General features: G+C 39.0%; 1 protein-coding gene across 1 annotated transcript in view; it reads right to left on the reverse strand.

Annotated features, from left to right (window-relative positions):
* The window catches only part of tnmd (tenomodulin), an 85116-nt gene extending 83669 nt beyond the window's left edge, over nucleotides 1-1447 (reverse strand). Inside the window, exon 1 of the mRNA XM_035767429.2 lies at nucleotides 1303-1447. Within this exon, the coding sequence (XP_035623322.1) occupies nucleotides 1303-1350 (48 nt within the window). The 5' untranslated portion in view covers nucleotides 1351-1447. The remainder of the gene's footprint in view (nucleotides 1-1302) is intronic.
* Between the last annotated feature and the right edge of the window lie 10245 nt (nucleotides 1448-11692).

The raw sequence follows: 11692 nt of genomic DNA on the forward strand, positions 1-11692 counted from the left end.
GGGGCGATGGAGAGGAAGTGAGAGGAGTAGAGCGTTTACAGACAGGCGACTGCCAGTCGACCAGTGTTAATCAGGTTTTAGGGTTGACAATCAGCCAGGTGGTTGGTACCTCTATAGCAGGACTCAGTCTGTGATGAGGGAGCCTGATGACCCCCACTGTTCTGAGACAGAAAGAGAGAGGGATGGAGCGCTTACTTAAAAAAATAGAGAACAAATAGAATGCTGCAAAAGCTTAACAACGGGGCAGTGGGGGGTCATGGCAGTGGGGGGTCATGGCAGTGGGGGGTCATGGCAGTGGGGGGTCATGTCAGTGGGGGGTCATGGCAGTGGGGGGTCATGGCAGTGGGCATTTTTGCCATCCTTACACATATCATTGAATTATGGTGGATTAAGGTAACACACAAACAAAACGTTTAAATTATTCCACAAGACTAGTTTAAATTATTCCACAAGACTGGACTAAGAGTAGTCCATTTTGGATTCAGTACAATCCTATTGATTCCCTCTATTCACATCTTAGCGAGTCTGTTGTAACAATTGACAAAATCTTCACATGAGAGAAGAGTGTGATGGATGAACAGCTTCTTAATCTCTTATTGGAATGTACCATTTTCATTTGGTACCAAAAGCATAGACACACAACAGATGAAATAAATAGCAAGTCACTGTCACTATTAAGAAGCAGAACTTTATGTCCAACATCACATTATTCGGGAGAATATCTATGGATTATAGAGGCAATGTGTTTTTTTATTCTGCCAGAGAGCAATAAGCACTCAAAAACAGCCACAGACATATTGAAATCTCACTGTACGTGATAACACATGTTATTGAGGAATAAAGTCCCCTAGCTCAGGTGAGTCTGAGGAAGAATAAACAACACAAGGACCCAAGGAGGCAAGGTGGAGAGGAAAGATGAGCAAAATATGCCTCTGGAAACACTCAGTATCAAGTCCCATTCCATTTGTGATTCCAAAGAGAAAACATTCGGTGACTGTATGATGTCAGATATAACTAGGCATTTGTTTTATTTTATTTATCTTAGCCTCATCATGACCTTCAGGTCTCTCAACCCACCTAAAACTCACAATATACCAATTGCAATGGCTCTATTCTCTGTAAGGTAGTTTTCTCCCAATATGCATGACAAAATACTGACATTTCTGGTCATTGTAATTGCATTCATTGTCTTTTCATCACCCAGTAAAATAAATACTGAATTCATGATTACTTATTACCAATATTTCTACAATCGGTATAGTATGGTCAATTAACAACAACAAAAAAGACATTAAGACTCACATCTTTCCATAGAGCCTGTTGACTGCTGGACTGAGAGCTATTTTCCATAATGCAAGCCCAGAGGAGAATTCCTTCAGATTCACCCGTCCTAGCTGGTAAAACTACTGAGTCTCTAGAAGGAAAAAAGTCCAAACTTCATTCCATTGGTCATTTCAGAGTGCACTGAAAGGGGAGGGATGTTTTAGATGGGATGGAACTACCAAAACAATTGTGATTCCCATTATAAGAATAGCAGATGTTTCCAGCGGAAATGTGCTCCTAACTCAAAGAGTGAAATATCTTCTTTTTAAAAAATCTTCATTTTATTTAACTTGGCAAGTCAGTTAAGAACAAATTCTTATTTACAATGACGGCCTACCAAAAGGCAAAAGAGGCCTGTGGGGATGGGGGCTGGTAATAAAAAGATATATAGGTCAAAACAACGCACAGCACAACAAGAGAGACACAAGGTAGGTTTTTAACTATACGATTCTGTACTACAGTCAGGAGAGTTATACTAATTTTACTTTAAGTTGTATTCCTCTTGAAAATACATGGAATTATGAGAAAGAGAAGGTTGGCTGTCTAACGAATCTCAAGTGAATGCACCTACAGCAAACAAAGCAAAGACAGCAAAGACAGCAAGCACAATAAACACAGCAAAGACAGCAAAAACAGCAGACAGCAAAAACAGCAAAGACAGCAAGCACAGCAGACAGCAGAGACAGCACAGACAGCAGGCACAGTAAATACAGCAAAGACAGCAAGCACAGTAAACACAGCAAAGACAGCAAGCACAGTAAACACAGCAGACAGCAAAGACAGCAAGCACAGTAAACACAGCAAAGACAGCAAGCACAGTAAACACAGCAAAGACAGCAAAGACAGCAAGCACAGTAAACCCAGTAAACACAGCAAAGTGACTAATAGAAACAACACTCAGGATGATGTTCCCACACAGTGAAACAGAATCCAATTCATTTCCTGTTCCTTTGTTCGACAAAGAGCTTACTTTGACACACAATGAAGCACTATTATAATTTGACACTCTATGCTGTTTGACACCTTCACAGTCTAAGGCCATGTGACACTGTGCAAACAGTTAAGCAGGAAGCTATCTAACATATGGTGAAATCTGGCAGATTTCCAATCTTTCAGGCAAAAGGAGGACTTGAAGTTGTCTGGGAGTTAAAGTTGATAGTCCATATAGTATGTTGCTTCTACAGCACTAACTTTAAAGAATATTAAAACCGCTTAAGATAAAAAATAAAATAAAAAGAAGGGAATATGCCTGGACAAATCAACGGAATTGTCGTGGTGTTGTCCATGTCATTTTACTAGATGGTCGAGGTAAATACTCACACATACCTAGATTTCATAAGGAAGAGGAATACCGAGGACCAAGGTCAGTACAACGGAAATCATTAGAGCTAAACATGGTGAAGCAGGACTTTAGTGTGACATGCAACATTTCAACACTCATTAAGTCTGTCAGATCTGATAGCCATGCGGCTTTGTCAGCTTTTTCCTATTGATATAAATCTTTACAATTACTGTCACATTTTGCCTGGGTAAATCAAGCAGCAGCTCTTTCAGGAATAGTGTTGTGTCAGCACTGGAGTCAAGCAGACACAGACCATCCTCCTTGCAGCATTCAGAGCAATACTGGGGCTTCAACACCCATAGGATGGAATAAACAGCAATTTGGAGTCGAGTGTACGCCAGATAGCTACAGATTAGAGGCGGGCTGATGGGAGCAGCTTGAGCAAACCTGGAAGAATGATCAATGTAGGACCATCATTTCAGTCAGTTTGCTACAGCAGGAAACAAGAAATGTGACTTATTATGTGGATTATAATTCATTTGTAAGGGTTGATACATTTTTCATTAGGGCAAATCAGGTCTGAAATTTCAAAGTGGAAATTGCCAACTTTAGAAGCCTTTTAAAACTCAAATACACTACAAGTTTGCATTTCCTGCTGTGGGAAATTCCCCGCAACAAAAAAGTGATTAAGATCCTACATCTGAAATAAACATTTACTCTTTCCCCTTGAAGCTCCATCGCTGACCAGCATTTGATAGGAATTTGATGAACTATTCAGCCTCTTGTCTGTTTTGTTGGCTGTTCAGACGCAGCCGTGGAGTAGAATGTGAGGCACATAAAAGTTCAAAATAAGTAAAGGTGCAAACAAGGCAACTTTTCCATAGCTTTGATGGCATGCATGTCGCATTCTTCTTCACCCCTCACTCTCTCTCCTCCCCAGTCAAGGCCTTCCCACTCCGGCACAGAGCTGTTGAGGACACTCCACACATTTCCCCAGCCCATTGCCAAGGTACTCCAGCAGCCCCACTCTTCCCTGTCGCTACAGTAAGGCCTGCATCCATCTGGTCACGGCCAGTAGGCGCAGACATAGATTAACTGGGCTGGACGTGTGCAGTGAGACGATCAAGAGATAGGGTCCCATCTCTCACACACTAACAGCAGACGAAGCCAGCCCCTCCCTTTGGACTACACCGCAGCACCCCTGAGTGGCTCTGCACAGATCAAACATGGCCTTATTATCCTGTGTGATTCCATTATCCTCTTATGACCATTCTGCAGGTACTGCCTCAGTCTTTCATTACTGTGGAAGGAGAGGTGAGGGCGGAAGGGAGAGAGTGAGTATTAACGTTGAAGGCAGTCATGGAAACTACAGCTCTGGGGTCTGAGGAAGGAGTTGGCTGTCTCCCTTTCTCTCTCCCTGCCTCTCTCTCGCTCCGTCTGCCTCACTCTGTCTCTCCTTCCCTCTTTCTCTATCTGTGTCCCTCACTCTCTCTCCCTCACTCTCTCGCTTCCTCTCTCTCTATCCGTCTCACTCACTCTCTCCATTCCTCTCTATCCGTCTCCCATACTGTCTCTCCCTCACTCTCTCCCCCTCCCCCTTTCTCTTTCTGTCTCCCTCTCTCTCTCCATTCCTCTCTCTCTATCTGTCTACCTCACTCTCTTTCCCTCCCTCATTCTCTATCTGTCTCCCTCACTCTCTCTTCCTCCCTCTCTATCTGTCTCCCTACCTCGCTCTCTTTCTCTGGGTTGTCATGCTTCAGTGAGGAGAGGAAGAGGTGTAGCCCAGCACATGAAGCTTATGCACTTCACTGAGGAGCCTCTTGACTGTTTAATGTAGTGTAGCTGGAAACTGACCAGAACTCTCATTTATTCTACTAATCCTTTTCAGTTCTGCTCTGCTATGTGCACAATTTCTTGGAAAATAACTGCCCCGCAAACATACACAAATATACACTGTATATACCCTATATTATTATTATTATTATTATTATTATACATGAGGTTATAATAGATTTGTCATTTGACAATACTGGTGTAAATGGCCGGTACTCCCTCCAAACCAGGATGCTACAGATGAAGTGTCAAATCAGGGTTCATCACCAGAGCCTAGTCATTACATACAGGATTAATTCATTATCAGATCATTATGAGCACAGCAATGTACTAGGGAATATATTTCTCAATGACAAGCGAGGCGACCACAAAAGGATAAAAATATCAGTGCAACAATAGAACAAGAATATATAATCTGGTAATGCAACATCTAGACATTGGCTGAAGAAAATCCTAGACAGAAGAAGCAATGGATGTTGCACCTATTTCTCCAGATGGAGCCATAATTTCCATGGATTTCTATGTGCAAGCAAAGTGAGTACATTAAAGTTGGAGGGAGAACACTACACCCTCTCTTACGAGTTCCTTTGAACTGACAAACTGGGGGAAGCAAATGAATAGAAAGGTGGATTACAACGTTGCAAATCTCTCCAAGTTGCTGCAATCATTTTCCTAAAGCTCACCTTGAGAGGGAAAGCTGCTTGCAGTGGGATTCTCTCCATTTCTTGCTTGGCGGAACAGGTGTATTTACCTTGGTAATTGTATTCCTCATACAATTCATAATGTGATTAAATATTAATACAATTCAGAGTTCGAGGGGAGGCAGATCGGCAAAATTATCTAAGCGGCAATATTGTGGAATCGCTTTCTGCACTCCTAGACATTTCCCATAACCTTATAAAGAAAGGGAAATGTTAAAAGGGAAATCATCCTCAATACAGCTTGCATAGAAAAAGTGTGCAGAAGTAGAAAAGGGTATCAAAGTTAATGCTAGAAATGTGGGTATTTTTCACTGTCGTGATCTCTATTCACATTGACTGATTTGTTTAGCTCCTGGCAGTGCTCTCCGAGCCAAGCAACTGTTTAGTGGCATATTCAAAGCAAAGCTCCCTGTATGAGCACTACGAGAGCAATGGGCCTTGTGCGTCCTTGGGCAGCGGCTGCAAATAATAGAGCCTTCCCATAAGTCATAGTCAAACAGTAATTACAAGGGCCCTAAACTGGCAGAAAGAGCACCGATTGACTCCTCATGGTTATTGACGTCAAGGTAGAAGGGCGATGATTCAAAGAAATAGAAAAATCGTATACTTCTATGTGACGATTAGCCTCGAGTCTCAGAGGCATGTTCTATACATGTTGTGCACTCTGAGCGACAACCTGAGTGCCACAGGGCAGCAGATGTGACTAAATAAGTAGGTGTAATAATTACTTTCAATCAGCTTCTTATGTTTAATAGACCTGTCCTGGCTTTCAGAGATGGTAGGTCATAGTAGAGTATTAGTGGATCCAAGCAATACTCAATATCAAGTGAGCTTTTATATTAAACCATACAACATCATGTTTTGAATATGACACAGATGACCCCCTATAAACAATGACATTATAGAGTTAGGCTCTAGTTTTGAGTCCACTTGTGACTGTGTTAACTTAACATCAATTATTGTCAATTCCCTTCACTCTGAGACCTGCCAATAAAATACTATGCAGTAGACAGTTAGCTGTCAGGCCGTCTTATTGAAAGTAACATACAACTGACAGTGATTCTCGTGTAATCAAATCCTCAAGGACATAAAGAGAGTAGCTGTTAACTATGATAACGATCCCTTAACTGGCCCGAACCATACCATTTATCATGTACAGCAGCCCGGCTTTTGCCAGGAGCGATCAATTACAGCATAAATAATACAGTCTGGCAAGCACAACTAACTTGCATGTAAGTTCCATCCTAACTTCCTTTGGGTTGACAATAGCAGTTTTACTTATGAGCAGGAGAGTATAAGCCTGTAACATTTACTCTGTGGTATGACTCTAGTGACTTAGTGGCAGGACTTGCATGTAATCACCTGGAAAGGAGTTGCTATTGAGCTGTAGTAGGTGTTTTACTATAGAATTAAGGAAGCCATCATGTAGGCAAAGGTGATTGGTCCAGATTCAGATCTAGCAAATTCGACCTCAGTAGAGTAAATAACAACTAGCAGACTCTGCCCCCTAAGACAGTACAGTACACAGTCATGTGAGGCATGCATATTGTGACAAAGTGGAAATTCCTCCCTGACCTGGGTGCAAACTCAGAACCCTCTGCACAATAACACAAATACTCAAGAAGCACCAGCTGAGGCATTTCTGGATCCGGGGCAACAGTATTTCTTGGTCTCAGGAAGGTAGCAGCGATGCGCTTAGCCATCTGCTACATACTGTATGGGACATGTATGGTTCATTCTTAATACTTCATTGGATTAATGCCAGTCTCACCACTTCCCTCCAATTCAAGACATCTGTATATCGAGGGAGAAAAACATAATTAAGTCAAATGATTATTTCAAATCCACGAATTGGATTATGAAAGCTGAAATAACATATTGACAATTTAAAATACGTAAAGAAGCCACACCAGGCAACTTGGAATCCCAATCCCTTACAGGGAACCCATCTGGCTTGCCCACGTCTACTGGAGCAGGTAAACAACTGTTTGCCAAATTATGCTAATAAACTTGCTACAGAAAGAACAGTGGGAGTTAAACTGAGCAAATACCCATTAAAAGCCTCCGGGGCCTAAAGGCGAATAAATAAAGTCATGCAATGAGCTACAACAAAAGCACTAGTGGGAACAGGGAAGTGGTTCCTAAGCAACTGTTGCAGAGACGCCATAGGGGGACGGTGGTGGGCCAATTGAGACCTGATCATTACGAGAGCTCCCTATTCAATCTCCAAACAGGCCTTCAGTTCACCATATTAGACCCAAATTAACTAACATGCGGGCTCAATTATGTTTGAGTCTTGCCAAGACACACTTTCTGGGAAATATCAACTTAATGTATGATTTGGGCCTTAGAAGACGATAGCTGGTGATTTCAACCTGCACCATTTCAGGCTTGAAGGGAAATTCCACCACTTTTAACCTAATTTTCATTATCTCCAGCACTATACCAGTGTCTACATAAATGTATGTGAAAACGGCGTATTTCTACAAAAAACATATAAAGTTAAAAGCTTCTACCGATGACATCATCAACAGTTAAAACGCTTTAAAAACAACGATTTTCAGACACTATGAGATTCATGGTGATGTAGGGAGCAAGAGAATACCCTTCCTCTGGCTAGAAACTCATTGCAGGCTTTGAAAATCATTGTTTTTCTTACTTTTAATCCTACCCTGTGATCTTTTTAACCCCAGATCATAGAAACACTCTGTTTTCACATACGTAGACACTGGTTTGGTGATGGAGATAATGAATACGAGGTTGAAAAGTGGAGGAATTGCCCTTTTAAACTTTTACAAGTTTTGAAGGCAGAAAAGGGTGGAAATGTCAGATAATGTCATAATAACAGTAATTACGGACCTTTTTGAAAATGTTATTCCTGTCGACTGCCTTGGCTCTGTAATACAGTTAGTCAAAGAGCAGTCCTGTCGAAACAAATAATCAATCAAATGATGCATGGAGTAGATTTGTGTCTATTACTGTCTCCGAACGGGTGTAGGAACATCCTCTTATATCTATCTGAGGTATTTAGACAGTACATCCAAAATCATAGAGGAAATGACAAGGCCTGTATCCGGTATTCTGTATTCTGTGCAGGGTTGTCATTTAGTGACATTTTTCTGTACCACAACTGCAGAGCAGATGTCAAGGACATAACATAGGTGCTATATCCTGATTTATAAACGTATTCATCATTATTCCAAAGCTACTTGACTTATGAGAAGTTATAGAAGAAATAAACATGAATTTGTCATGTTCTAAGAAGAGCTGGGAGAAAACAGTCCTATTTATCACATCACAATTATTCAACAGTTGTGTCTGTATGTTTGCCTCTATACAGTATTAAACCATTGGATTAAATGGAAATACTATTCAAATGGACTGTTAGTCAAAGAGTCTTTATCCAAATGGATTGTTATTCAGAGAGTCTTTATCCAAAGAGTCTGTTACAGAGAGTGTCTTTATCCAAATGGACTGTTATTCAGAGTCTTTATCCAAAGAGTCTGTTACAGAGTGTCTTTATCCAAATGGACTGTTATTCAGAGTCTTTATCCAAAGAGTCTGTTACAGAGAGTGTCTTTATCCAAATGGACTGGTATTCAGTCTTTATCCAAATGGACTGTTATTCAGTCTTTATCCAAATGGACTGTTATTCAGAGTCTTTATCCAAAGAGTCTGTTACAGAGAGTGTCTTTATCCAAATGGACTGGTATTCAGTCTTTATCCAAATGGACTGGTATTCAGTCTTTATCCAAAAGGACTGTTATTCAGAGTCTTTATCCAAAGAGTCTGTTATAGAGAGTGTCTTTATCCAAATGGACTGGTATTCAGTCTTTATCCAAATGGACTGGTATTCAGTCTTTATCCAAATGGACTGGTATTCAGTCTTTATCCAAATGGACTGGTATTCAGTCTTTATCCAAATGGACTGGTATTCAGTCTTTATCCAAATGGACTGTTATTCAGAGTCTTTATCCAAATGGACTGTTATTGAGAGTCTTTATCCAAATGGACTGTTATTCAGAGTCTTTATCCAAATGGACTGTTATTCAGAGTCTTTATCCAAATGGACTGTTATTCAGAGTCTTTATCCAAATGGACTGTTATTCAGTCTTTATCCAAATGGACTGTTATTCTGTCTTTATCCAAATGGACTGTTATTCAGTGAGTCTTTATCCAAATGGACTGTTATTCAGAGTCTTTATCCAAATGGACTGTTATTCAGAGTCTTTATCCAAATGGATTGTTATTCAGAGTCTTTATCCAAATGGACTGTTATTCAGAGTCTTTATCCAAATGGACTGTTATTCAGAGTCTTTATCCAAAGAGTCTGTTACAGAGAGTGTCTTTATCCAAATGGACTGTTATTCAGAGTCTTTATCCAAATGGACTGTTATTCAGAGTCTTTATCCAAATGGACTGTTATTCAGAGTCTTTATCCAAAGAGTCTGTTACAGAGAGTGTCTTTATCCAAATGGACTGTTATTCAGAGTCTTTATCCAAAGAGTCTGTTACAGAGAGTGTCTTTATCCAAATGGACTGTTATTCAGAGTCTTTATACAAATGGATTGTTATTCAGAGAGTCTTTATCCAAAGAGTCTGTTACAGAGAGTGTCTTTATCCAAATGGACTGTTATTCAGAGAGTCTTTATCCAAATGGACTGTTATTGAGAGTCTTTATCCAAATGGACTGTTATTGAGAGTCTTTATCCAAATTGATTGTTATTCAGAGAGTCTTTTTCCAAATGGATTGTTATTCAGAGAGTCTTTATCTAAATGGACTGTTATTCAGAGTCTTTATCCAAATGTACTGTTATCGAGAGTCTTTATCCAAATGGATTGTTATTGAGAGTCTTTATCCAAATGGACTGTTATTCAGAGAGTCTTTATTCAAAGAGTCTGTTACAGAGAGAGTCTTTATACAAATGGATTGTTATTCATATAGAGTCTTTATCCAAATTGATTGTTATTCAGAGTCTTTATCCAAATGGACTGTTATTCAGAGTCTTTATCCAAATGGATTGTTATTCAGAGTCTTTATCCAAATGGATTGTTATTGAGAGTCTTTATCCAAATGCACTGTTATTCAGAGTCTTTATCCAAATGGACTGTTATTGAGAGTCTTTATCCAAATGGATTGTTATTGAGAGTCTTTATCCAAATGGATTGTTATTCATATAGAGTCTTTATCCAAATGGATTGTTATTCAGAGTCTTTATCCAAATGGATTGTTATTCAGAGTCTTTATCCAAATGGATTGTTATTCATATAGAGTCTTTATTCAAATGGATTGTTATTCAGAGTCTTTATCCAAATGGACTGTTATTGAGTCTTTATCCAAATGGGCTGTTATTCATAGAGTCTTTATCCAAATGGACTGTTATTCAGAGAGTTGCTATTGAAATTGTATGTTATTCAGAGAGTCTTAATTCAAAAGGAGTGTTATTCAGAGAGTCTTTATCCAAATGGATAGTTATTAATATAGAGTCTTTATCTATATTAATAACTATCCATTTGATAAAGATTATTCAGAGTCTCTGAATAACAGTCTTTCAATTTGGATAAAGACTCTCTGAATTACAATCAATTGGATAAAGACTCTATATTAACAGTCTTTATCCAAATGGACTGTTATTGAGAGTCTTTATCCAAATGGATTGTTATTGAGAGTCTTTATCCAAATGGACTGTTATTCAGAGTCTTTATCCAAATGGACTGTTATTGAGTCTTTATCCAAATGGATTGTTATTCAGAGAGTCTTTATCCAAATGGATTGTTATTCAGAGAGTCTTTATCCAAAGAGTCTGTTACAGAGAGTGTCTTTATCCAAATGGACTGTTATTCAGAGTCTTTATCCAAATGGACTGTTATTGAGAGTCTTTATCCAAATGGACTGTTATTGAGAGTCTTTATCCAAATGGATTGTTATTCAGAGAGTCTTTATCCAAATGGATTGTTATTCAGAGAGTCTTTATCTAAATGGACTGTTATTCAGAGTCTTTATCCAAATGTACTGTTATTGAGAGTCTTTATCCAAATGGATTGTTATTGAGAGTCTTTATCCAAATGGACTGTTATTCAGAGAGTCTTTATTCAAAGAGTCTGTTACAGAGAGAGTCTTTATACAAATGGATTGTTATTCATATAGAGTCTTTATCCAAATTGATTGTTATTCAGAGTCTTTATCCAAATGGACTGTTATTCAGAGTCTTTATCCAAATGGATTGTTATTCATATAGAGTCTTTATCCAAATGGACTGTTATTCAGAGTCTTTATCCAAATGGATTGTTATTCAGAGTCTTTATCCAAATGGATTGTTATTGAGAGTCTTTATCCAAATGGATTGTTATTAAGAGTCTTTATCCAAATGGATTGTTATTCATATAGAGTCTTTATCCAAATGGATTGTTATTCAGAGTCTTTATCCAAATGGATTGTTATTCAGAGTCTTTATCCAAATGGATTGTTATTCATATAGAGTCTTTATTCAAATGGATTGTTATTCAGAGTCTTTATCCAAATGGACTGTTGTTCAGAGTCTTTATCCAAATG

The sequence above is a fragment of the Oncorhynchus keta genome, chromosome 4 (genome assembly GCF_023373465.1).
Source record: "Oncorhynchus keta strain PuntledgeMale-10-30-2019 chromosome 4, Oket_V2, whole genome shotgun sequence".
NCBI lineage: Eukaryota > Metazoa > Chordata > Actinopteri > Salmoniformes > Salmonidae > Oncorhynchus > Oncorhynchus keta.